This window comes from Corythoichthys intestinalis, chromosome 2 (genome assembly GCF_030265065.1).
Source record: "Corythoichthys intestinalis isolate RoL2023-P3 chromosome 2, ASM3026506v1, whole genome shotgun sequence".
Taxonomy (NCBI): domain Eukaryota; kingdom Metazoa; phylum Chordata; class Actinopteri; order Syngnathiformes; family Syngnathidae; genus Corythoichthys; species Corythoichthys intestinalis.
In genome coordinates, this window is record NC_080396.1 from 73,544,947 (window position 1) to 73,569,879 (window position 24,933).

Below are 24,933 nucleotides of genomic sequence, written 5' to 3' on the forward strand. Positions count from 1 at the left end.
AAACCCATTGGCAGTGTATCAAATACTTGTTCTCCCCACTGTATGTCCAGTTCTTTTCAGGTTGGTCATTGCAGTTTCAAGACCTTTTGTAATACTTATTTTACGGCCCATGTCCACATGTCTCTGTCTGTTGCCATGACGACCCTTAGCCATTAATATATAAACCCCTAGCAACAAAAGTGAGTACACCCCTTAGAAACTACCTTAGTCCCTAAATGTCCAAATTGAGTACTGCTTGTCATTTTCCCTCCAAAATGTCATGTGACTCATTACAGGAGTGCTGTCAGCATTGCTGCAGAGATTGAAGACGTGGGGGGGTCAACCGGAAATACATCTAGCCGACAATAGCACCAACATATTAATAGTAAGTGTAGGCGTTCAATGTTTTTTTGTTGTTGTGTTTCATTTGTTTTTTTTCTCGTGTTTCTTTTTTTCTGTCCCCCCATAACCCCTTCCTGTTCGCTGTCTTGTCATAATAAACGAGATATGTTGAATGAATCACAACGGGAATGTTATAATGTGAAACATTAAAACTGTTCAGACCAACCCGACACTTAGACTTCCATTCGCCGTCTCAAACAGCTGTACAGGACAGGTTAAAAAAAAAAGAAGAAGAGGTGTGGGGTCAGCCTGTTAGTGCTCAGATCATACGCCGCACTCTACATCAAATTGCTGTGCATGGCTGTCACCCCAGGAGGAAGCATCTTCTGAAGACTGTACACAAGAAAGCCCGCAAACAGTTTGCTGAAGACATGTCAAGAAAGCAGATGGATTACTGGAACCATGTCCTATGGTCTGATGAGATGAACAATATTAAGATGCTCAATTTTTAGGTCAAAAATGCCTCTAAAAATAAAGTTTATTAATAAAGTTGGCTTTAGTATATTTTTGAGGGGAAAAAAATCAAATGTTATTTTTTTCAAATTCAAGAAGGTAAATGATAAAAAGTGAAACAGAAAATTAAAAAGATCATTCCCATCTCTGTAATTTTTGTTGTTGTTGTTGTTGTTGTTAAATCATTTTCACTAAAAATAGAATATTTCCTACTATATAAAATAAATATTACAGAATATTTTCTTATGCTTTTTTCAGATTTAAAAATTAAATGGGTAGACAACCTTTAGGTCAGCACAAAAAAAAAAGATATTTACTGTTCCTGTGGGTTTAAAATATCTACTTTTGGAAAGAAATAAAGGAAACTATTGTTTTTTTTTTGTAGAGCACATCTGCTGTTTTATAATATACAGTATGAGGTTAATTTAAAAAACAATGAATTAAAAATTAGAATATATACTATTAGGAGGTTGAAAAAAGAGGACAAGGGACACATTTTTTTGTCAACAATTTATCGCTAAGTCGCTACTCCGCCCCTCTCATTTGAAAAGGATTGGAAGAATAAAAGCGATCACGTCTGAACAATCATTTAATATTTCAACACTTGTATGTACTTTGTGCTTAGAAGGCAACCGTAACAACTTTGAGTTCGGCAAACATGCCAAAGTGACTTTTCCAATAGAATGAATAAATAAATAAATAGATAGGTAGGTAGATAAATAAATAAATATATGAGCTTCTACTGGAAATTGAAGCATAAACTCCTGAAGGCATAACTGACAACAGTGTCATTGAATAGTTAAATTAACTTATAGAATAGTTTTATTTTTCTTACAGCATTCTGGTCTACTGCCAAGTGAAGAAGGTGGGACCGGGTGCGGCAAAGATGTCCTGGTAGGGGGCGCTCTGGCTCAGGGTGACGGCCCCTCGGTTGTGCAGGATCAGGAGGGACTGGAAGGTTCGTGCCACCTGCCAGCGGCTGCTTCCGGAGCACAGCGCGGCCAGAGAGAACGGCGAGTCCCCCTGAAGCTTCTGCGCGACAAAAGGAAAAGCACCGCGCACGCTCGTATTAATTCGCCGGCCGCTGAATGTTCCGTCCTTTTTGAATGATGAATGAACCCTCCAGGTCAAAATTAACTGGACGTCCATTGTCGTCAATGGCACTGAGAGATGAGTATTATTCACAGCCCACTTTACATGAATTGGACATCTACTATTGCCAATGTGGAACAAGGAGTTTGAGACTTTTGACTTTTTGGGGTCACTGAATGATTTTGGACATTCCCGGAGAACTTTCCCGTGATTTTGGGTCGCTATGTCACTTCTTGCTAAAATCGGGTGCCTTTCTGTGCATTTTGGGGCATTCCGGGTTCATTTCCTGTACATTTTGGTACATTTCTTCTACCTTTTTGGGCATTCCGACATCACTTCCTGCACATTTTGGAGCTTTGACGGGTTTTCCCTGTTGAGTTTTGGAGCTTTGACGGGTTTTCCCTGTTGAGTTTGGGTTAGTGAACAGGAAGTGACCTGAGAATTTCCCAAAATGAAGTGACTGACTGTACATATTTGATCCTCCCATGGCGGATTATCAGAAATGAGCGTTTTACTACAGAGCTCGTCTCCCGCGTTGTCTCCGATCAGCCAGCAGCGGGCCTGGCCCCTTCCAACTAAATGCTGACCGACCTGGAGTATATGAAAATGCATAGAGGAAAATTAAACCCCGAAAAGTGAACTGCGTGGTACCCCAAGTCACAGAGACGCTAGACCAGTTTCATTTTGATGACATTTCCGCCTGTCAAAACCAGGCATGAAAATGGGTCAGGGGAACCCTCAATCTCATTTCCCTACGAGGCATGTCTATGTAATAAAATATAAATATTTAAAAAAAAATTTTTTTTTTTAAAAACAGCCTCCCCGGTGGCTTTTAGTTTTAAAGCTTTCTTAATTTCTTTTTCTCTCAATAACGATGGAGGTAGATTTGTGTTTTTGTTATTCAATCAAAAAACAAAGTTACTTCTATCAAAAAACAAAGTTGCTTCAATCAAAATACAGGATATACTTTTAATCCCCAAAAAGTCACTTCAACAAAAAAAATTGTTTTTGATTGCAAAAATAAATTTGAGACAAAAGAAAGCATTTGAAAACTATTGTTCTTGACTGAAACAAATTTTTCCATTGAAGTAATGTTGTTTTGCGTTTGGGCCACATTTTGGCTAGGACATTTGTGTCTTTATTATTCAATCAAATAAGTTGCTTCAAACAAAAATATATATATAAAAAGAAAAACTTTGCACATGTGTCAATCACCGTTTAACAAAGCCTGAGAGGGTTTGAGTAGACTCACTATGAAGCATTTAATAAAGCCAAGCATTTTCTTACAACTTTATTCTTGTTTAAAAAATAATTCGGTGGGGCAGTAACATGTTTAAAACTTATCTTAATTCTTACATTTTGAAGTGCTTGAAACCCATTTATAAATGATACTTTGGTGAAAAAAGTGAAAAAACATGTCTTGTATATATGTATCTTTTTTCCAATGTAAAATCTGAATAAATACATTGAACACGCACAAAAAAATGGGGGGGGGGGGGGCGCTACTTCGCGGTTTTCACTTATTGCGGCGGGTTCTGGTCCCCATTAACCGCGAAAAACGAGGGATCCCTGTATTTCTGAAAAGCTTTAAGAAGCCAGAGTCATTCCCACCACTCGTCGGGCCGGTGTTGTGCCGACACCGGCCGTCAGCTCAAGTCCCAGCCGAAAATAACGTGTCTCTGGCGGACGACGGGAGCGATGCGAGGCGCCCCACTCCATCTGAGAGCATGCCGCTTAATTTGACTCAACAGTGCGTTTCTTCGTTAATATTACCGCTAAATACACGAGCTTGACGCCAATTTAACGGGAGCTATTTTTTCACGGGAGATTTGGCTAGCTCTGGCAGTGTTCAACGCAAGCTGCAACGAATAGCAGTAACTTTATTATATCGCAAAATATGAAAACGATTGAAAGCATTACTCACCAAATTCAATCTGCTGGCAAATACAGCCAAGTGTGTATGCTGCGCTTTTGTCTGCCCCGCTCTGGATTTGCAATGCAACCAAAGGCTCTCCAAGCACTCCATGTACACGTAAAGAGTGCGCGCGATTGGAATAATGGAACGCAGTTTGGGCCGATGATTGGTTCTCGTCAGTGAAGCATCTAGAAGGATTTGCTGTCTGGATTTCTTAAGTGCTCAGTTTACGTACTAAGTTAATCACATGATGATAATAATAATAATAATTAAATAAAACCTCCCTTATACAGCAAAGAGCACTGGAGATTTAAGGAGCTAAGACGAGGAAATATGACAAAGCATATGAAGCGTTCGGCTTTTAGCTTTGACTTTTGTAGGAAACAGGTAAAGAACAGTCTGTTGTTTACTGTGTCTAAAAATATTTGCCGCAGACAGCAGGAAGCCAAATCAACTAAGACATCTCTTAAAGACATTAGATCCAAATCAAACTGATAAGCTGATTGATTTGATTTCACCGAAAACATGCCGAATGTTGTCAGCAATCATCCCGCTTTGTCAGTTTTACAATCTACATCAGTAAACCAGCGAGGATTGTTAGCATCATATAAGGGGACATACCAAGTTGCTCGGTGCAAAATAACCTGACAAAATAGCAAATGACTCCTTTGCTATTTTGTTGCCTTTTGCTCCTCTGAAAGGAGCTGATACTGCCCGTAGCAAAAATATAAACTGTCCCTTTGTCCAATGACACGGTCAAATTGTTTGCCATATTGTCCTCACTTAATGTTGCTAATCATTTTGAATTTATTATTATTTATTGATTTTATTAATTATTATTTTTCAGCATTAAATGATGAAAAATGTACCTTGAGTGTATTATTACAGTTTGGATATGACTTTTGTTATATTAAAGCTTTTTAGTCTTCTCTGTTACAAACAAAACAATGTTAATCAAATTATACTTTGTTGTAAGTTGATCTACATTGCTATTTTTGCCTTCAATATTAAAAAGGTCACAATGTTATGCAGATGTGTACTTATAATAATAATTTGATAGACAAATTGTAAGATAAGCTTGTTTTTGGGTGCCAAATATACAGTATTATGCCAGTTTGCTCTTCCACAGCTATTATACGCGCACTCCCAAGCTATTATGAAGAATACAGTTTTAGCCATCATCATGTGCTTAGAGGTGATTGTTCACATCCTGCTGATGAGTAGATACACACACATATATTGATTCATCACACAACGTCTCAGTACTTTTCCACCAAGCTACAGTACTATGAGTACAAATGTGTGTTTAAAACAATGTTATCTTGCCTGCTCAGGTAATTCAATCAGGAAGTTTTAATCAGGAAGTGTGACTGTTCAATCACTGACTAGAATACTGCCACGCTGGACAACAGCGTTGTAACTGTACTTTGCTCATCAACAAGCCCTCAATAAAAGTTAGCAGCGCGGGAGAGTTCAGAGAGAGACTTACTGACGTTGCAAAGGAAGCGCACAGCACTGTTCAGTTCTCTCCCTGGCGGCCGCCGGTAAAAACATATCTCCGTTTATAGTCTGATCTTCACCTGTCCTTCCCTAGGTCTTTAATTAATTACAAAAGTGAGTTTAGACCTAACACAAGTGATACTATATGCAGTGGCGGCGGAGAGTTGGGGGGATGCACGAAACATTTACGTATTCCTAGCAGGGGCGTAACAGAAAATGATTGGGAAGCACTGCCTTAAATCAACAGGAAAGACCCCAAAAAGACAAGAAATGACACAGAGATGCCCCAAAATGTACAGGAAATGACATAAATGTCCAATATTAACAGGAAGTGACCTGAAATCAACAGTACGTGATCTAGAAATGCCCTTAAAGGGAACCACGGATAGAAAGACATGTAGTCCTTAAAAGATAAATAGAGTTAAAATAATTTGATATTAAAACTGCTCTTAATGTTTTCTTTTTAATAAAATTTGTAAAACATTTTTAACTAGTAGGTCGCCAGTACGTCACATGGCCACACTGATGGATTTCCACTGTGTCACTCTTTAACCATGTATGGTAGTGATTTAAATACGCCACAAGGTGTAAGTGGTGTAAGAAGAGATCAAGTCAATGAGTCGCGCCATTTATTGGCATTAGCTTTGAATAATCCTCCTTCTCAACGTACAATTGAACAAGTATTATACAGTGAAAATACAACAAAAATAATATTCATATCTCTCAAAAAAAATAATGTTCACAAAAAGAAAAGTGCTTCAATCTGTGTTAATGAGTCCCTATTCTCACACAATTAAACAACAATACAAAATGTATTTTACTCGGACTTTGGTCAAATTCTATTTCAACGCTTTAGCAACTTGTTTAGCTCAACAAATACACTGGATGGCAATAGTCACCATCAGAGGGTGCGCTAGACTTTTTCATTATCTGTCATTTTGACTGACAGGGTCATAAAAATCCGGTCATAATCTATTTTTACCCGTCACTTAAATTTTTAAAACGATGATAATGACATTGTGGTGACCCTTTGTTTGGCATAATTCACCTTCCGTACTTGTGTGTCCATTTGGCCGAGCGCGTTACCGGCTACGACAGTCACGTGACAGAGACACTTAAGAGCCGCGCGCGGTCCCCTCGCTAGCCACTCGCTCTCGCTATATGATTGGCCGAAGAGTCGAAATGCTCTCCCGTGAAATGCCTGTTTAAAACTGTTCCCGTTGTTACTTCTTGCGTTCGCTTATAAGTGCCCATTTAAAAAGGAAAAGCGATGGATGATACTACACACAGAGCGTATTATTAACAAATGTTAAAGTTGTATAATCATATAGCGAGAATAGGATAGTGCGCCTACAGCTAACAAGACTCTTAACATTGCATACCGCTTCAACATATTCAATAGTATTTAGTTTTCATTCATTTTAAATTAATATTCTGTCCGAACAAGCTTAACAGAGAATCCACACCGTGCCATCACACATCAAGCAGATGAATATGTAACTTTTTCTCCGCAGTGACAAAAACAGCTGACTGTGGCCCCAGTAGGTAGGTAGCCTACCATATGTAGCATATGGAACAATGAAATTAACAGTTCACCTGCTGTGGCCTGAACGTAGTCTCACACTTTCCTCCTGGTGCGCATGGACTTGAATTGCGTGCCCGCTTGTGCAGTCCCTGTTTTTTCACCTCTTTTATCAACACCATCGTCGTTTTGGGGCTTTTTGAAGAAACTTCGGACACTCAGTTGCCTTGATATTTTTCAGAGTAAGGCCAATGACGTCATGCATCAAGAGAGACAATAGCTAATTAATATGCTCACTCGCCACCCTGTGGTCTGGGGTGTGAATTGCAACCGGTCAAAATGACGGATGGACTTCAGTTTTTTCCGTCACCGTTTTAAAAAATCGGTCAACAACGGAAAATATTCAGTTAACGCGACCCCTGGTCACCATATACATACTATGATGCTGGGAGCCATTATCAGGAGTCTCGTATGTTGTGAAGACAACATACAATTGAACATAAGGCACAATGGACCCACACTAAAAAGGAAACTACAGTGTCAGTCAAGGGACAAAACGCACTTATTGGCTTGATCTCTAATTAATTTATAACTCGCCATGGACACCTTATGGCGTATTTAAATAACAAGCTTACATAGTTAAAGCGTGACATTGTAGAAGTACGGCAGCGTGGCCATGTGACGTCACCGCCCTGCGACGTCAACAACGATGGCGACCTACTAAGTAATTTTTGTTTTAAAATTTTACAAATTTTACTGAAACGAAAACATTAAGAGGGGTTTTGATATCAAATTATTGTAACTCGTACTGACATTTATCCTTTAAGAACTACATGTCTTTCTATCCGTGGTTCCCTTTACATTAACAAGAATTGCCCCAAAATAGGTAAATAACTCAGAAATGCCCCGAAATCAATAGGAAGTGCCCCTAAGACAACAGGAAATGCCTCAAAAAAATGAACAAATGACCCAGAATCCCCCAAAATCAACGAGAAGGGATTCTTAACGCCATGGACGGTGCTAAATGTCCAATTCATTTGAAGTGGGAGCACTGGCGAATGTTCATTCGCTGAGAGCAAGCAAAACCATTGCAATGCAACTCAAATGTTAAACCCAAAGCAAATATAAACACTAACATCAAATGGAATGAGCCAACGAGTGGACTCGTCGCATTGATAATTGGTGATTAATCGACTATCAAATTAATTGTTTGGGGCAGCCCTAACAGTCATACAGCAAAAAAGTAGTATTCACTGATGGCAAGTGTCTTACTTGAAGGCATTTCAGGAGCTCATACGCTTGATTTTTGATTGACGGCTGCTCCGCAGAATTTTGGCTACCCGGGAACGACTGCAAAATTGCAAAGGGAGTGAATGCCTGTCACAATTGTTATGAAGCTGTAAAAAACATCTCGATTGTCAACAAGTACAAAAATGTAGTGTCGTATGCAGAGGTTGCGCTAGACTTTTTCGTTGTCTGTCATTTTGACTGACAGTGTCATAAAAATCCGATCATAATCTATTTTTACCCGTCACTTACATTTTTAAAATGATAATAATGACATATTCAATAGTATTTAGTTTTCATTCATTTTTAATTAATACTCTGTCCGAACAAGCTTAACAAAAGGCAAACAGACAGCGGAGTGCACCAATCAGCGACAGGCAGACGTGCCGTTAGCAAAGCGACGAGGGCAGGACGAGGGACTTGCGCGCGGAAGTAAACATACGAGGAGAACGGAGTTTATTCAACATGGCTAGCGCGAGACAGACTGTTGTCAATGTCTCGTGTCGATGTGTTTTAGCTCATTTAAAACTGAATTTACCGCGGATTGGAGCATATTCTCGGCTCTCCCCTTCGCTATCCATGTTGTGGTAGAGACGACTTTCGGCGCGCAAGAGTGACGTTGCTCGTGAAGAACACGTCACGCAAATAAACAAATCTGATTTGTCAATTGATTTTGTACCTACTCGAGAGGCTGTGTCCCAGACTTTTCTCTCAGTGTTTGAAAAATACAGGGAGAACAGTCTGGCCGTGCCAGGCAAACACTCAGTTGCCTTGACATTTTTCCGAGAAAGGCCAACGACGTCATGCATCAAGAGAGACAATAGCTAATTAATATGCTCACTCGCCACCCTGTAGTCTGGGGTGTGAATTGCAACCTGTCAAAATGACGGATGGACTTCAGTTTTTTCCGTCATCGTTTTAAAAAACCGGTCAACGACGGAAAATATTCGGTTAACGCGACCCCTGCCGCTACGTGTCATTTCGGGATATTTAGCAAAAAGCTGAGGAAATGAGCTATGTCATGTTTCAAGCCATTTCTGACCCTCCAAAAGGTGATTTCAGAACCCTATCCGTCTCATTCATGAGAACGAGGCCTGGATTGATAAACTAGGCATTTTCTCAAAGGGTTCCTTTGAAATCCGGAATAAGGTAGGAAAACATTTTAAGCCACCTGACTGCGTTGCTCCTCGAGAGACGGACAGATAGACACCAAATCCACCGGTGGAAGCTCTGGACTATTGCTAAGGTCCAACGTATGATCCATCACCTATAGGAACAGAGTTGTAAGAGGATTGGGAAGGATGAGGCAAATGACCAGAAATAGTTCGGGCTTACTTGCAGGATCTCCGAGTCGCTCCACTTGTCGCTGGTGTCGGGAATGTCTGCGCGCAGGAGTTCCGGAGACAGATCCGTGAGGCTTTCGGAGCCCACACTGCTGCCGCCTGCCAACGTTGGACACAATAAAAGCTTATGGAAGCCAAACGAAAGCCACTCTTTTATGCATGCAAAAAGACCCTATCTACCTCGGGAATGACCACACCAAATCTCGTCAATCGTCTGCGGGCTAACATCCTTCGGAAAAGCCTGCAATGACATTCAACGAATAGCTTTCAAGTGGCTATTTTGACAACTTAACAGGGAAATAATGGACTGACTGTTCGTGTACTAAATTGGCAGCTAATTTAGCTAATTTACTAAATCCGGGATCAAACAAATCGACAACTAATCTGTTAGCCAATGAGTTGTTCATCGCACAGGTGTCAAACTTCCAGTTGGCTATTTTTATAACTGGACAGTAAAATAAAGCACTCTTTGTTGGTGTACTGTATTTTCTGGACTGTAAATAAAAACACTTTTTTCATACTTTGACCGAGACTTGTACTCACGGGCGACCTTTATTTTTGACGAGTATAAAAATCTAAGTGAAGATGTATTTATTGGATTTGTCCTTGGACGTTATCAATGATACAAATTAATTGACAAATAGTTTGATAGTCAAGGGATCATCAATGACTTAAAAATAGTCCCGATTAGTGCTACAACGATGAATCGATTAACTCGAGTAATTCGATTAGAAAAACGCTTTGAATCAAATTTTAAACCAGCTGGTCCCTGTTAAATAGTAATAAGGTCAGTTTTTGTTTGAGTTATTAAGTTTTCTTATGCATTCGTAATTGAGTTTATAGGTATATTTAGCAGTTTATTGTTGGAATATGCGTTTGAACGATTTGTTAAGAGCATTGTTTAAAAAAAAAAAAAAAAGTTAGTATTTTATAGCATTTAAGCTCGCAGACTTTTGCTATGCAAGTTAGTTAATTGTTCTCTTGTTGTCCTGTGATCCTCATTTATTTTATTTATACCGTTTGAGGCAAAGCTCAAGTATTTTATTTTTAAATGAAAGTGCAATTCTGCACAGTTTGAAGAAACAATCGGGAATTTTATTTTGTTTTGCATTTATTGCTCTTTTGAAAGTGCAATATTGGCAAGCCTTTGTTTTACATCTCCTAAAATGTATTCTGCAACACATTAAACGTTCCTTATCTGATTACTCGATTATTCGAACTAACTAGTTGATAGATTAATCGACCACTAAAATAATCGATAGCTGCATCCCTACTTACATGATTTTCATTAAACATTTACAAGACAAAAATGCGCTGTAGTTTCCATCATGTGATCACAATTTGTGACATTTCCTTATTGTACATGTAGTCAGTCAGCCTGCATCGTGTCACTCATGTGACATGTCCTGCACCCCCACTGGGATGGTTAATTCATTTAACACCAAAGACAATGATGTTCTTCAAGCCAGGCTGTGCTCCTGGCCTGCTTGTTTGTTTTGAGACACATGGTAAGATTTGTTGTCTTATCCTGGCAATGTTGCTTTAGCCTTTTAAGATCTGTGCTGAGTGATCATCGCACACTAAATATAACTCATAGTGTTAGCATAGCATTGAGTATTAGTATTTAACTTTAGCGGACTGGGCGTCCTTTTAAAATAAATGCGCTTCCGGTTGCAAATAAAACCATTGCAAACCCCTCACAGTAAGGCTGCAACAACTAATCGATTAAATTGATTAATAAATTAGTTGTCAATGAATTTGAGCATTGATTTTGGCCGGCAGCTATGAGAACTCCCGTTATGGTCCTTGTATGTGTGTTGAGGTGCAACAATTAATCGATGAGCAAATTAATCGACAACTATTTTGATAACCAATTAATCATTTAGAACCTTCTTTACTTTGTCGAAATGATAACATACATATAAATTTGGAGTTGTAAATATTATTAGTAGGGCTGTCAAACGATTAAAATTTTAAATCGAGTTAATTACAGCTTAAAAATTAGTTAATCGTAATTAATCGCAATTAATCGCAATTCAAACCATCTATAAAATATGCCACATTTTTCTGTAAATTATGTCTATATTCTGTAAAATAAATTGTTGGAATGGAAAGATAAGACACAAGATGGATATATACATTCAACACCGGTACATAAGGACTGTAGTGGGCATTTCACTCTACTGTCATTTAAATCTGTCTATGCTGTCCTCACTCCGAAGCGTCTACTTTTTCCAAAGCTAGACAGCTAGTGAACGACGCCTTAATAATCAGACTTCTTCCTTTTTCATCTGATTTATTAATAAAATGGCCTCAAACCATTGTCCTCTTTAGACTGTCGTAAAACTACAAAAAAAGTACACAAGCATTGCATTAGCAACAATGTTAGCTTAGCACGCTATACAGGTTCACTAAACATAAACATAAAGCGTCTCATACAAAAAATATAACATTTCGCTTACTAACATAATATGTACATTCTTTACAACAACCATACTTACGGACAAATCTTGTCCAAGGATCATACAAGCACAACATTACAACGCAGGCGTCAGCCCAAGACGTCGTGCAGCCATATCTGCTGAGATGTTGGCTATATTGCTTAAATCTAGTCTAGTTAAAGGATTGGAAGTTGGGGATAAACAAATAGTGATCAGTCAGTTGGCGGATGATACAACGCTGTTTTTGAAAAATGAAAGTCAAATTCCATTGGCGTTGCAAATTATTAAATTGTTCTCAATGGCGTCGGGATTAATATTAAATATGAACAAATGTGAATTACTGACTTTGCATGATTGCCCTCTACTAACAATTAATGAAATTGCTGTCAAAACAGAGGTTAAATATTTGGGTCTTGTTGTCACGAAGGATAAAAAGATAATGGAAAGCCAAAATATTGTTAATAACATTGATAAATGCAAACTTATGTTTAATAGATGGCTTCAGAGAGACATTTCTATTTTGGGGCGAGTGCTTTTGTCAAAAACCAAAGGTCTATCTAGGTTGATCTATCCAGCTTTTTCCTTGTCCATTTCACCCAAACGGATTAAACAAATTAATATTGTTAATTTTAAATTCATATGGCGCAATAGGTGCCAGTATATTCGGAAAGTAGACATGGTGAAAAATGTTGAAGAAGGAGGGGTGAATGCTATTGATTTTGAGGTAATGAATGGGGTGTTGAAATTAAAATGGTTGATCAACTTTGTCAAATATGGACAATCCTTTTGGTATATGATTCCTAATGCGATTTTTCAGAAATTGGGGGGAGTAGGATTTTTGTTACGCTGTGACTTTAATGACCGCTCTCTGCCGATAGAATTGTCAGATTTTCATCAACAAGTGCTCCTCTACTGGAAGATGATTTTCAAACATATTTTTTCTCTGCATAATACACCTATATGGAACAACCGGTATATTCAGTGGAAAAGAAAATCGATTTATTTAGAAGAGTGGAATACTAAAGGAGTTTGGGCAATTGCTCATCTTCTGGATGAAAATGGAAATATACTACAGTACGAGGAGTTTTGCACAAAATTTAAAGTTAACTGTTCGATTAGGCAATTTATTAGGATAACAAAAAACGTTCCTTCTCCTTTGATTTCGATGGTCAGGGAAGGTATTTTGCACTCTGATGTCTCCCCTGGGTTGAGACAGCTCCGCATACAAGGTGTTGATTTAAGTGATATTAAATGCAATAAGTTTATAAGGATGCTTTTGTGTCAGGAATTGTTTCCCAGTCCAACAAAAAGACATGTTTTTCTGAGGGACTTCAACAAGGCGGAGATTAAGGACTTCAGGACAAAATATCTTTCATTTCCGATTCCGCCAAAATGTAAAGAAGTACAATTTAAGATCCTAAATGCAATTTATCCCACTAATGACTTTTTGAGACTTAAATTTAATTTTCAGACAAATTGTTGTGTGTTTTGTGAAAATGACATTGAGGATATTGACCATTTGTTTTTTCATTGTGACCTAGTGCAATTGTTCTGGAAGGATCAGGCATGAAAATGGGTCAGGGGTTAAAAAGGTGAGAAAGGTGTGTAGGAAATATGTTCCGGCGTTCTGCCAAAATGTCCGCCGTCGGCAAAACGTCCTACATGTGGCGAATTTGACCATTTTAATTTTTCACATAAGACTTAATATTCGAGTTAACGGGGGTTTAATTAGTTGAAGGAGTTGATTTCAACCACCATTGACTCGCGCTAGCTTAGCCACTCCGGAGCCCTGAAACTAACAAATAACTGTCAAACTGCACAGAATTTGTTCAATCATTTTCAACGACTAATTAAACCCCGGCTAACTCAAAGATTAAGCCTAATGTAAAAAATTCTGAACTTCCCCTTTAAAATAAAGACCATTGAATATGGCCCTTAAAATGTTGTCTATAAAAGTTTTAGAGCAATAAAACAACACAAATGAATAAAATGAACAGGAATCCTTCAAAGTATTTCATAATGGGTCCAAATTATTTTTCGAACAGATCATGTGACTATAGAACCTTAGAGACAGCCGTTTGCATTGCTTAGCCAAAACTACAGCTGAGGAGGCAAGATGGATATTTAGAATTTCTTTAAACCTAAGCTTTCAAAACCCTCAACAACAACTGAGCTTGAACCGAGGATTGAGCACGGGCAGTATCAAAAAGTCCTGGCTGTCGTGTTACCTGTTGTGCTGTAATTCCAAGTGGTGCTTGAATTGGATGCTTATAGCGGTGGACAGTCTTTTTGAGCCAGTGCAAAGTTTGCAGCGCACGGAGATATTTTTGTTATCTTTACTGGACAAAAATGTGAAGTAATGGCTGTGTTTCCAGTGTGCAAATGCAGCCGTTTGTAGTATATTTCATTGCATCCTGGCGAGGTAGCAAGGCTATGTTGTTTTGGCCGCAAACTCCCAGCGCTCACGCATCATGATAATACACATGACCCTTTTTGTTCCATCCCCGATTAAAAAATGTGACATGTGATGTCACTCCCATGACTACAGTATTCTTCATTCTACACACATTATGGGGCAATAACAAAATAGTAACGCACAGGCATCAAGGAAAGTAATTTTACTCAGATTACTGATTTAGAAAAATGAACGCGTTAGATTGTTCTTTACTGAAAGAAAGTAATCAGATTAGTTACGCATTACGATACCGCGTTATTGACAACACTGCTTTTATATTACTGTTAAATACACAAGCTTGACGCTACCTTAACGGGAGCTATTTTTTCACCGGACGCTCCGGCAGTGTTCAACGCAAGCTGCAACGAACGGCAGTAACTTTGTCATATCACAAAATATTAAAACGAAAACCATTACTCACTAAATTCAATATGCTGGCAAATGCATTCATCTAAAAACAATTGGGAGGGATACTTTACCTCCTCCAGCGAATGTGAATTTGTGCTTAGTACAAGATCATCTGTCGCAATTAGCGATCTTTGACGCTCTTTTTTTTTTTTTTCCTCCCCGCATACAAACGTGTTTCTCTCTCAGCGGCTGTGATTAACCTCAATGAAGTTGCTGTCCTAGCTAAGCCTTGCCTATCATTCGTCTTTGTAAGTTTTTAGTAACTTTGTGTATTGAATTTGAAAGGAAAATGTGTGTTTTGTTTTTGACGAACTTTTTCATGAAGCTAAACTGTTGAAGCTACTCACATGTGGAAAAATACGAGTGTACAACGTTTTAAATGTATTCATTTGGTATATTTCAGTTACCACGATTTGAGAGATCAATAAATTGAAGAATTTACGCGTTGCGTTTGGAGTGCTTGTTTTTGGGTTTGCTGGAATAGCGTCACTGACACACGCAGCATCAAACAGGGGAAGGGGTAAGCGCTGCCGCGCCAAGCTAATTCTGGCTGCATTTTCGACACATGAAAAATAACGAATACGTATTGTATGACGGAAAATTTTAGTGGTTTTGTAACCGCGACGTTTTCATAGCATGGTAATCTGTGAAGGCAACTGGCACATGCCTACAAACGACCCCCCCCCCCCTTAAAATTTTTCTCCTCGGATCTACACGATTCACGTAGGTCATCCTTTTTTACTTCAAAACGGCGAATTTCGCCGAAAGGTGAGAGATTTTCATGCCTGAAGGATATGCGGAGCTGGCTTCAGTCCAAACAAATTGATCTTTCAACGTGGACGGTAGAGTCTATCAAGTTTGGTGTGTCTGGCATAAATATGGATTTGGTTTTTGTTGTTAATGTGATTTTACTACTTGGAAAATTCTTTATTCACAAATGCAGGTATTTTAAAACAAGACCTTGTTTTAAACATTGGATGAATGAGTTTCATACATGGTATAGATCTCTGAAATTGATAAAGCAGCAAAAAGCTCTCAATTTGGTTTCATTGTTTGAGAAAGTTAATATTTCTTTGTAAAGCCCTATGTTCGAGTGTGTGTGTGTGTGTGTGTGTATGCTGTGTAGTGACGCGTGTGTATGAATACAAACATGGCAAACAAGTAGAAATGTGTATATTATGATGAAGAGTGTTATTTGTGGTTTCTTGGTAGAATGTTGATCATGTGGGAGCCCGTTTTTGTTTGTAAATGTGTATAAATGTGTAAATAAACAAATAAATTAATTAAAAATTAAAAAAAATTAAAATAAAAAAAACGTCGTGCAGCCATATTGAACTGGCAAGAAAACAATAAACCATGTCGCAAAGCGACCACAAGAGTTCGCCGTTACACAGCACAAAAAGCCTTACTGTAACACTTACCAAAAGGCAGAATACTGCCTGAGCGGGACATGTGCATTAATTGCGTCAAATATTTTAACGTGATTAATTTGAAAAATTAATTACCGCCCGTTAACGTGATAATTTGACAGCCCTAATTCTTAGATTTCTTCATTATATTTTTGTTAAGTCAAAGTAGGACATGAACAAAAATCTGCTTTTGCTTTGGAAAACAACAACTCACAGTTTTGCCAATTTTCAGACATCTTACTGTCTAAACTAGCTTCTTAAAAAGGATGCAAGAACGAAATGATTAAAATCGATTAATAAGTTATCAACAAATTTGATAATCAATACAGTTGTAGACTACAGTTAAGTCAGGAAGCTGTAATAAAATATTTTTGACGGAAATAGTCATCCATTTTGTCTTCATTGTTACTTACAACATGCCTAAAACAACTTTAAGCAGGCATGAAAATCTCTCACCTTTCGGCGAAATTCGCCGTTTTGAAGTCAAAAAGGATGACCTACGTGAATCGTGTAGATCCGAGGAGAAAACCTTTAAGGGGGGTGGGGGGGGGTTCGGGTGTAGGCATGTGCCAGTTACCTTCACGGTTTACCATGCTATGAAAACGTGGCGGTTACAAAACCACTAAAATTTTCCGTCATACAGTAGTACGTATTCCTTATTTTTCATGTGTCGAAAATGCAGCCAGAAGTGGCTTGGCGCGGCAGCACTTACCCCTTCCTCTGTTTGATGGTGCGAGTGTAAGTGACGCTATTCCAGCAAACCCAAAAAGAAACACTCCAAACGCAAGGCGTAAATTCTTCAATTTATTGATCTCTCAAATCGTGGTAACTGAAATATACCAAATGAATACATTTAAAACGTTGTACAATCGTATTTTTCCACGTGTGAGTCGCTTCAACAGTTTAGCTTCATGAAAAAGTTCGCCAAAAACAAAACACACATTTTCCTTTCAAATTCAATACACAAAGTTACTAAAAACTTACAAAGACGAATGATAGGCAAGGCTTAGTTAGGAGAGCAACTTCATTGAGGTTAATCACAGCCACTGAGAGAGAATCAAGTTTGTATGTGGGGAGGAGAAAAAGAGCGTCAAAGATCGCTAATTGCGACAGATGATCTTGTCCTAAGAACAAATTCACGTTCGCTGGACGAGGTGAGGTCTCACTCCCAATTTTTTTTTTTTTTTAGATGAATGCATTCGCCAGCATATTGAATTTGGTGAGTAATGGTTTGAATCGTTTTCATATTTTGCGGTATGACAAAGTTACTGCCGTTTGTCGCAGCTTGCGTTGAACACTGCCAGAGCGTCCGGTGAAAAAATAGCTCCCGTTAAGGTAGCGTCAATCTTGTGTATTTAACGGTAATATAAAAGCAGTGTTGTCACTAACGCGTTATGTGAGTAATGCGTAACTGTAATCTGATTACTTTCTTTCAGTAAAGAACAATCTAACGCGTTCATTTTTCTAAATCAGTAATCTGAGTAAAATTACTTTCCTTGATGCCTGTGCGTTACTATTTTGTTATTGCCCCATAATCTATGTAGAATGAAGAATACTGTAGTCATGGGAGTGACATCACATGTCACATTTTCTAATCAAGGATGGGGAAAAAAAGGGTCACGTGTATTACCATGATGCGTGAGCCGTGAGCGCTGGGAGTTTGCGGCCAAAACAACACAGCCTTGCTTCCCCTCCAGGATGCAATGAAATATACTACAAACGGCTGCATTTGCACACTGGAAACACAGCCATCACGTCACATTTTTGTCCAGTAAAGATGACAAAAATATCTCCGTGCGCTGCTAACTTTGCGCTGGCTCAAAAAGACTGTCGACCGCTATAAGCATCCAATTCAAGCACCACTTGGAATTACAGCACAACAGGTAACACCAAAGCCAGGACTTTTTGATACTGCTCGTGCTCAATCCTCAGTTCAAGCTCAGTAGTTGTTGAAGGTTTTGAAAGCTTAGGTTTAAAGAAATTCTAAATATCCATCTTGCCTCCTCAGCTGTAGTTTTGGCTAAGCAATGCAAACGGCTGTCTCTAAGGTGCTATCGTCACATGATCTGTTAGAAAAATAATTTGGACCCATTATGAAATAGTTTGAAGGATTCTTGTTCATTTCATTCATTTTTGTTGTTTATTTTATTGCTCTAAAACTTTTATAGACAACATTCTAATGGCCATATTCAATGGTCTTTATTTTAAAGGGGAAGCAGAATTTTTTACATTAGGCTTAATCTTTGAGTTAGCCGGGGTTTAATTAGTCGTTGGAGTTGATTTGAACAAATTTTGTGCAGTTTGCCAGTTATTTGTTAGTTTCAGGGGTCCGGAGTGGCTAAGCTAGTGCGAGTCAATGGTGGTTGAAATCAACTCCTTCAACTAATTAAACCCCCGCTCGAATATTAAGCCTTATGTGAAAAATTAAAATGGTCAAATTCGCCACATGTAGGACGTTTCGCCGACACAGGACATTTTGGCAGAACGCCGGAACATATTTCCTCCACACCTTTCTCACCTTTTTAACCCCTGACCCATTTTCATGCCTGTTTAAGGAAAATTGTGAAGATCAATGAAAAAAGTGACATTTATCCGATAAATCAATTAATCGTTTAATTAATCGACCGATTCAATTATCAGAATAATCGTTAGTTGCAGCCATATTTGTGTATAATGTGAAGCTGGTCGCGCACGACAGTGATTAGAGCAAAAGAGAGTTCACTGCTACACTCAGGTTGGATTGCTGCTGAATCAACAATATTACAAAGTGTCAAGAGTTGGGATTGTCTTGTGTGTTGTTGTCAGAGGTAAGTAAATGAAGCTAATTTTATTGTTTGTATTCTTTGTTGTTAAGACGTTACTACTTAGCACGGCGCACTAAGATAGTTAGCGATTATGCTAATCACTGTGTTAAGTGTCCGTTTGTATTGCGTTTTGGAGAAGCATATTAGCACTTGAGTTATTGTTAGATAGTAAAGTTGTCTTATTTCTTTTTATAAAGAAACCACATTCATATAAGAGCTTTCAACACAAACTCCAATTCAAACTGTAAATTGTTTGCCTGGCAGAGCCAGACTATTCTCCCTGTATTTTTCAAACACTATGAGAAATAGTCTGGGACCCAGCGCATTAACGGCCTCTCGAGCAAGGTACAAAATCAATCGTCCAATCAGATTCGTTTATTTGCGTGACGTGTTCTTAACGAGTAACGTCACTCTTGCGAGCCGAAAGTCGTCTCTACAACAACACAGATGGCGAACGCGAGAGCCGAGAATATGTTCCAATCCGCGGTAAAACCAGTCATTGACAACAGTCAACATGGCTCGCACTAGCTCTGTTGAATAAACTTCTCCATTCTCCGCTCACGCTAATTACTTGTCGCTTTAACAACGTCACGTCTGCCAGTCACTGATTGGTCCACTACGCTGTCTGTTTGCTGTGGCTTGCTCCGCCCTCGGAATGTGATCCGCCGGACGGTCGCCAGACTCAATCGCTGGAACAGCAGTGAGTCTAGTGTACCAGGCAAGTAAACTGTCATACAAGAGAGAGTGCTTTGAAATTCGATTTGGATTGTTTTTATAAACAACTGTTTGAAAAAGTAAACAGATTCATTACATTCTGCTTCCTCCCTACTCGATTTTGTTGTTTAGTTTATGTAAAGAAAATAAATGAGACCTTGACACAATTTATATCAGCACTGTGCCCACAAGACAAAAAATGTCAATCAGCAACACTTTTTTTTATTTGAATGAAGAGGACTTTTTGCCTGACTACTGAGAAATTATATTGATGTTTTATCTTCAGAACCTTTATTAAAAACATTTATATACTTAAAACAGTCAGGAAGCTGTAATAAAATATTATTTTTGAACGTAACAGGCATCCATTTTGTTTTCATTGTGACTTACAAAATGCCTAAAACTACTTCAAGTTAAATTGTGAAGGTAAATGAAAAAAAACAGAAATTTATCCAATGAATCGTTTAATTAATCGTCAGATTAATCGATTGTAAAAATAATCATTGAAGCCCCACCTCACAGGGGTGGCATTGTCCTTGTATACGCTACAATATGTACTCGTCTGTCAATGTTCATCCCAAATTGATGGAAACCTTTTTCTTTTTTAATTATTTATTTTTGGAATGAACCCTTTGAATTTCTAGAGACAAAAACATTTTGAGTATTCGTTGACTAAAACTACACTGCTCACAAAAATTAAAGTAAAACTTTGTTCCTTTAATTTTTGTGAGCGGTATAGATGAAGACTTACACATTTTGAAATGATTCAAATTAGAGATGTCCCGATCCGATATCTGGATCGGATCGGACCCGATATAGGCAAAAAAATGCATATCGGTATCAGATCGGCCGACACGGAAAAATTCCGATCCAGACTTCCGATCCAGTTTTTTTTTTTTAAAGTCCGGTCCGGGTTTTCCAGTGTGCCGACTTACATAATCCATTCCAGTTTTTGCTTCGGTTTCCCTAAAATTCAGTCTGCATTTTACGCACACCTTCAACACACTACATTACCGTCTCCCAAATGACTGAGAGACTATCGGTAAAAATGTCAGCTGTGTGGGATTATTTCACTTTAAAGGACGACAAAGACGAAGAGGCAGAGTGCAACATATGCCACAATAAAGTCAAGCGTGGTGGTAAAGCTGTAAGAAGTGTTAATACAACCAAACTAATCAAGCATTTATAGAAATACCACCACAAATAATACAAGGAGTATGAGGAGTATATGAGGAGTATAAGGAGAAAACCGAAGACAGAAAGAAAGGTTATACGCAACCAGAGGTCGCGTTAACCGAATATTTTCCGTCGTTGACCGATTTTTTAAAACGGTGACGGAAAAAACTGAAGTCCAGCTGTCATTTTGACAGGTTGCAATTCATACCCCAGACCACAGGGTGGCGAGTGAGCATATTAATTAGCTATTGTCTCTCTTGATGCATGACGTCGTTGGCCTTACTCTGAAAAATGTCAAGGCAACTGAGTGTCCGAAGTTTCTTCAAAAAGCCCCAAAACGACGATGGTGTTGATAAAAGAGGTGGAAAAACAGGGACTGCACAAGCGGGCACGCAATTCAAGTCCATGCGCACCAGGAGGAAGGTGTAAGACTCCGTTCAGGCCACAGCAGGTTAATTGTGAACTGTTTTTGTCACTGCGGAGAAAAAGTTACATATTCATCTGCTTGATGTGTGATGGCACGGTGTGGATTCTCTGTTAAGCTTGTTCGACAGAATATTAATTTAAAATGAAGGAAAACTAAATACTATTGAATATGTTGAAGCGGTTTGCAATGTTAAGAGTCTTGTTAGCTCGAATTGCTGTGTCCAGCCGCTGTAGCTCTGCTGCTCTCTGTGAACACTCTATTCAAGCCGGAACGCGCGCGGCTCTTAAGTGTCTCTGTCACGTGACTGTGTCGTAGCCGGTAACGCACTCGGCCAAATGGACACACAAGTAAGGAAGGTGAATTATGCCAAACAAAGGGTCACCACAATGTCATTATCATCATTTTAAAAATTTAAGTGACGGGTAAAAATAGATTATGACCGGATTTTTATGACCCTGTCAGTCAAAATAACAGACAACGAAAAAGTCTAGCGCAACCTCTGTACGCAACGAACACTGGCAGAAACTTTTGCTATGTGTGACAAACTGGCACTTGACAGTCCCAAAGCCCAGGGAAGAGTCATTGCCGAAGGAATCATTCTGGATGACGAGCCATTATCTCTCATGAGTAAAGTGGGATTTAGACGCATCGGGCAGACTTTTTTCAAAAAATATATATTCATATATTTATACTAAAACGATGTATGTATGTATGTACTTTTCCAGTGTTATTTCGCTGTGTAAATGCATTTATAATGATAAAAATATGTACAGTATTTAAACATTGAGAAAACGTTTTTTTTTCTGCCAACTCGAGGAGATTAAAATAAATGTCAAATCCACTATCTACCTGTTAGAACACACATGCAAATATAAAATATATAAATGTTTATTGAATATCCATCTTACAGTCTTGTTTAACTGGGAGAATTTGTTACAAAAGACAGGCTATAATTTGTTATCATTATGCATATATGCACTGGCGTCACCAAACGATCACACAAAACGTAACCACGCATCGCTCCTGAGTCCTCAAAAAATAAAGCATAAAATTTTGTTTTTTTCGGGCTCGTGCCTACAAATAAAACATAAAATTTTGGGTTTTTTCGGGCTGGGCAAGCAAATCAAAGGGAGTGTGTAATAGTTAATAGTTTAAGGTTGTTTGTGTGTTTTGCTTTTTTAAGACAGTTTACAATATTATTAGCATGTTTTACTGTCTGAATATGTCATTTCTGTTTGTTATTTATAATGTTTTGTGTTTATCATTTATTAAACAGGTCAGTTACTTGTTACCAACCATTATGTGTCATTCCAACTCACCTAATTCAGCTGGCAAGTTGTTATCAAGACTACTAAAACCCTTTTCAACATGAGTCTGACAACTAAGTAAGGAGGCTAAATAACTTTAAACTTTAATACATGCTCAGAGAGGCCGGTATCGGTATCGGCCAGTATCGGTATCGGATCGGAAGTGCAAAACAATACCGGTATAGGATCGGAAGTGCAAAAACCTGGATCGGGACATCCCTAATTCAAATATGACTAATAAGTATTTTGTCCAAAAGACTAACACGAACATTAAAAGGGCTGCCAAAAACATTGTTCATTCACCTTCTGACCATTATGCTCACAAGGGTCGCGGGCGTGCTGACAGTAGGTGGAGTACACCCTGAATCAGTCGCCAGCCGGATTAGCGTACCTCCAGTATCTCCATGGGTAGAAAATCAGAGCAGGGCCGCGTCAGCAATTTAAACGCAGATGTGTTTTCTTTCCAGTAAGCCAAGCGTCGAATCGGCGGCGAGCCGATGACCAGATCGGAGTCGTCCCGGAGCTGCAGCCGCATGGCTTCGTCCGACAGCGTTGTGATTTGGTCCACGATCAACTTGCATTTGCGCTTTCCTCTCTTATTTGCTCTAACTGAAGGGAAAGATGTGACATCATCTTTCTTACATTAAATATTACAACATACATACTGTACATTAACAATGGCTGCCACCAATCCATGATAGAATCAATCCACATCTATTTTGATAGTCAATAAATCGCTTTGAGGCAGTTGAACTCAAAATGCTCCAAATCCTTTTTCGAGCCTCTAAACAGTAATTATGATCTGAATATTTTTTATTTGATATATTTATATTTTTTAATGAAAATAGAAAGATTAGAAAATGATTTTAAAAAGGTTGAAAACAGTAAACATCTTTGATTTTTAAAAATTTCTATTATTTCTTTTCCATATAAGTATTTTACCTATTATGGGGCACTCATATAATTTTTTTTTTTTTTTTTAAATTTCATTTTTATTTTTAAAGTTAACCGTCATATAAATGCCCCAAAATCAACAGAAAGTGACTTAAAAATGCCCAAAAGTTAACAGTGGATGACTCAAAAATGACATGAAATGGCCCAAAATGTACACATTTCCTGGCATTGGCTACCACTGACGCCCATAGACGTCCAATCCATTTGAATTGGGATTCGCTGCCACTCTGCCAGTTCAAACGGATTGGACGTCTACTAGTGATAAAGTCACTGTTATTCATAGCAGAAGGACGAAAATAGTAGGAGTGTGCCATATTAGGCACCCTACGATTCGATTCGATTACGATTCAGGGTGCTACGATTCGATTATTGAACGATGTTTAAGGTATTGGCGATGATCACGGTTATCACGATTATCGGTGCATCGTACATTACTAATTAATAAAGTAGCCAAACAAATTTATGTCCATTATTTATTTAAAATATCCTAATGATTCAACAGGAACGATGGAAACATGCCCATACAACAAAAAGCTGTCCTTAAGCTGCTTATTTATTTATTTATTTATTTATTTATTGTTTACAAGAAAGTGCAAAAACATTAACCATTTTAAAGGGTATACTTATTTCTCTCAACAATACAATGACATTTACACAGGTGGAATGAATTCCACATTTTCTGGAAACAATTATTTAGAATTAAGACTTCTCTTAACCAATATACTTTGTTTTCACAGATTTCTGTACTATTTCGCATGTTTGTAGTGTTACCACTGTACTTAATCATGGTTTTACACGTTCTGCATATGAAATGCACGTTAGAGAATTAGGTAATTAGCTTAGCGCTTGGCACTTACTATTAACACCTCAAAAACAACAACAATAAAGGCTAAACAGTGCAAGAGGGTTGTTTTTTGTTTATTAGTTGCTTTGTAAAATATCCGAGAAAGATTTCCTGACCAATGCATCAAAAATTGTTGTATTGCCATATCGTGAGCTCATCCTTATCGTGAGCCTTGTATCGCAAATCGTATCGTATCGTGAGCTACCCAGAGGTTCCCACATCTAGTGTAGATATTGTAGTATTGAGTAAAGAAAGATGGTTGTGCATACCCGTGTCAGGCATTGGCGGTAGGACGAAGCTTGGCTGCTGCTGTGGACTCAGGGACTTTTCCTTTTCAATCTCTCTTCTGTTAACATCTGAAGAATAAACAGATGGAATGTCTGAATGTCCTTTTGGTACTACATACTCTCTTGAACATAAAGTCATTGTTATCATGGCTTGGTCAGACACTGCTCAGCTTATTGTCTGCCATTGACGGCGCTAAACGTCCAATACATTTGA

The 24,933-nt window shown here is 38.4% G+C and overlaps 1 protein-coding gene across 3 annotated transcripts in view; it reads right to left on the minus strand.

The window, feature by feature from the left end:
* Positions 1–1,414: 1,414 nt before the first annotated feature.
* Positions 1,415–24,933, minus strand: part of LOC130904458 (double-strand-break repair protein rad21 homolog A-like) — a 42,673-nt gene continuing 19,154 nt past the window's right edge. For 2 of the 3 annotated variants that reach the window (XM_057817224.1, XM_057817217.1), the window contains 7 exons: positions 24,702–24,788; positions 23,026–23,243; positions 9,674–9,734; positions 9,486–9,592; positions 9,322–9,417; positions 8,136–8,213; positions 1,415–1,866 (listed from right to left, as the gene is read on the minus strand). In XM_057817224.1, coding sequence (XP_057673207.1) covers positions 1,681–1,866; positions 8,136–8,213; positions 9,322–9,417; positions 9,486–9,592; positions 9,674–9,734; positions 23,026–23,243; positions 24,702–24,788 — 833 coding nt within the window. In that variant the 3' untranslated portion in view covers positions 1,415–1,680. The remainder of the gene's footprint in view (positions 1,867–8,135; positions 8,214–9,321; positions 9,418–9,485; positions 9,593–9,673; positions 9,735–23,025; positions 23,244–24,701; positions 24,789–24,933) is intronic. The other variant, XM_057817232.1, reaches the window with a different exon arrangement.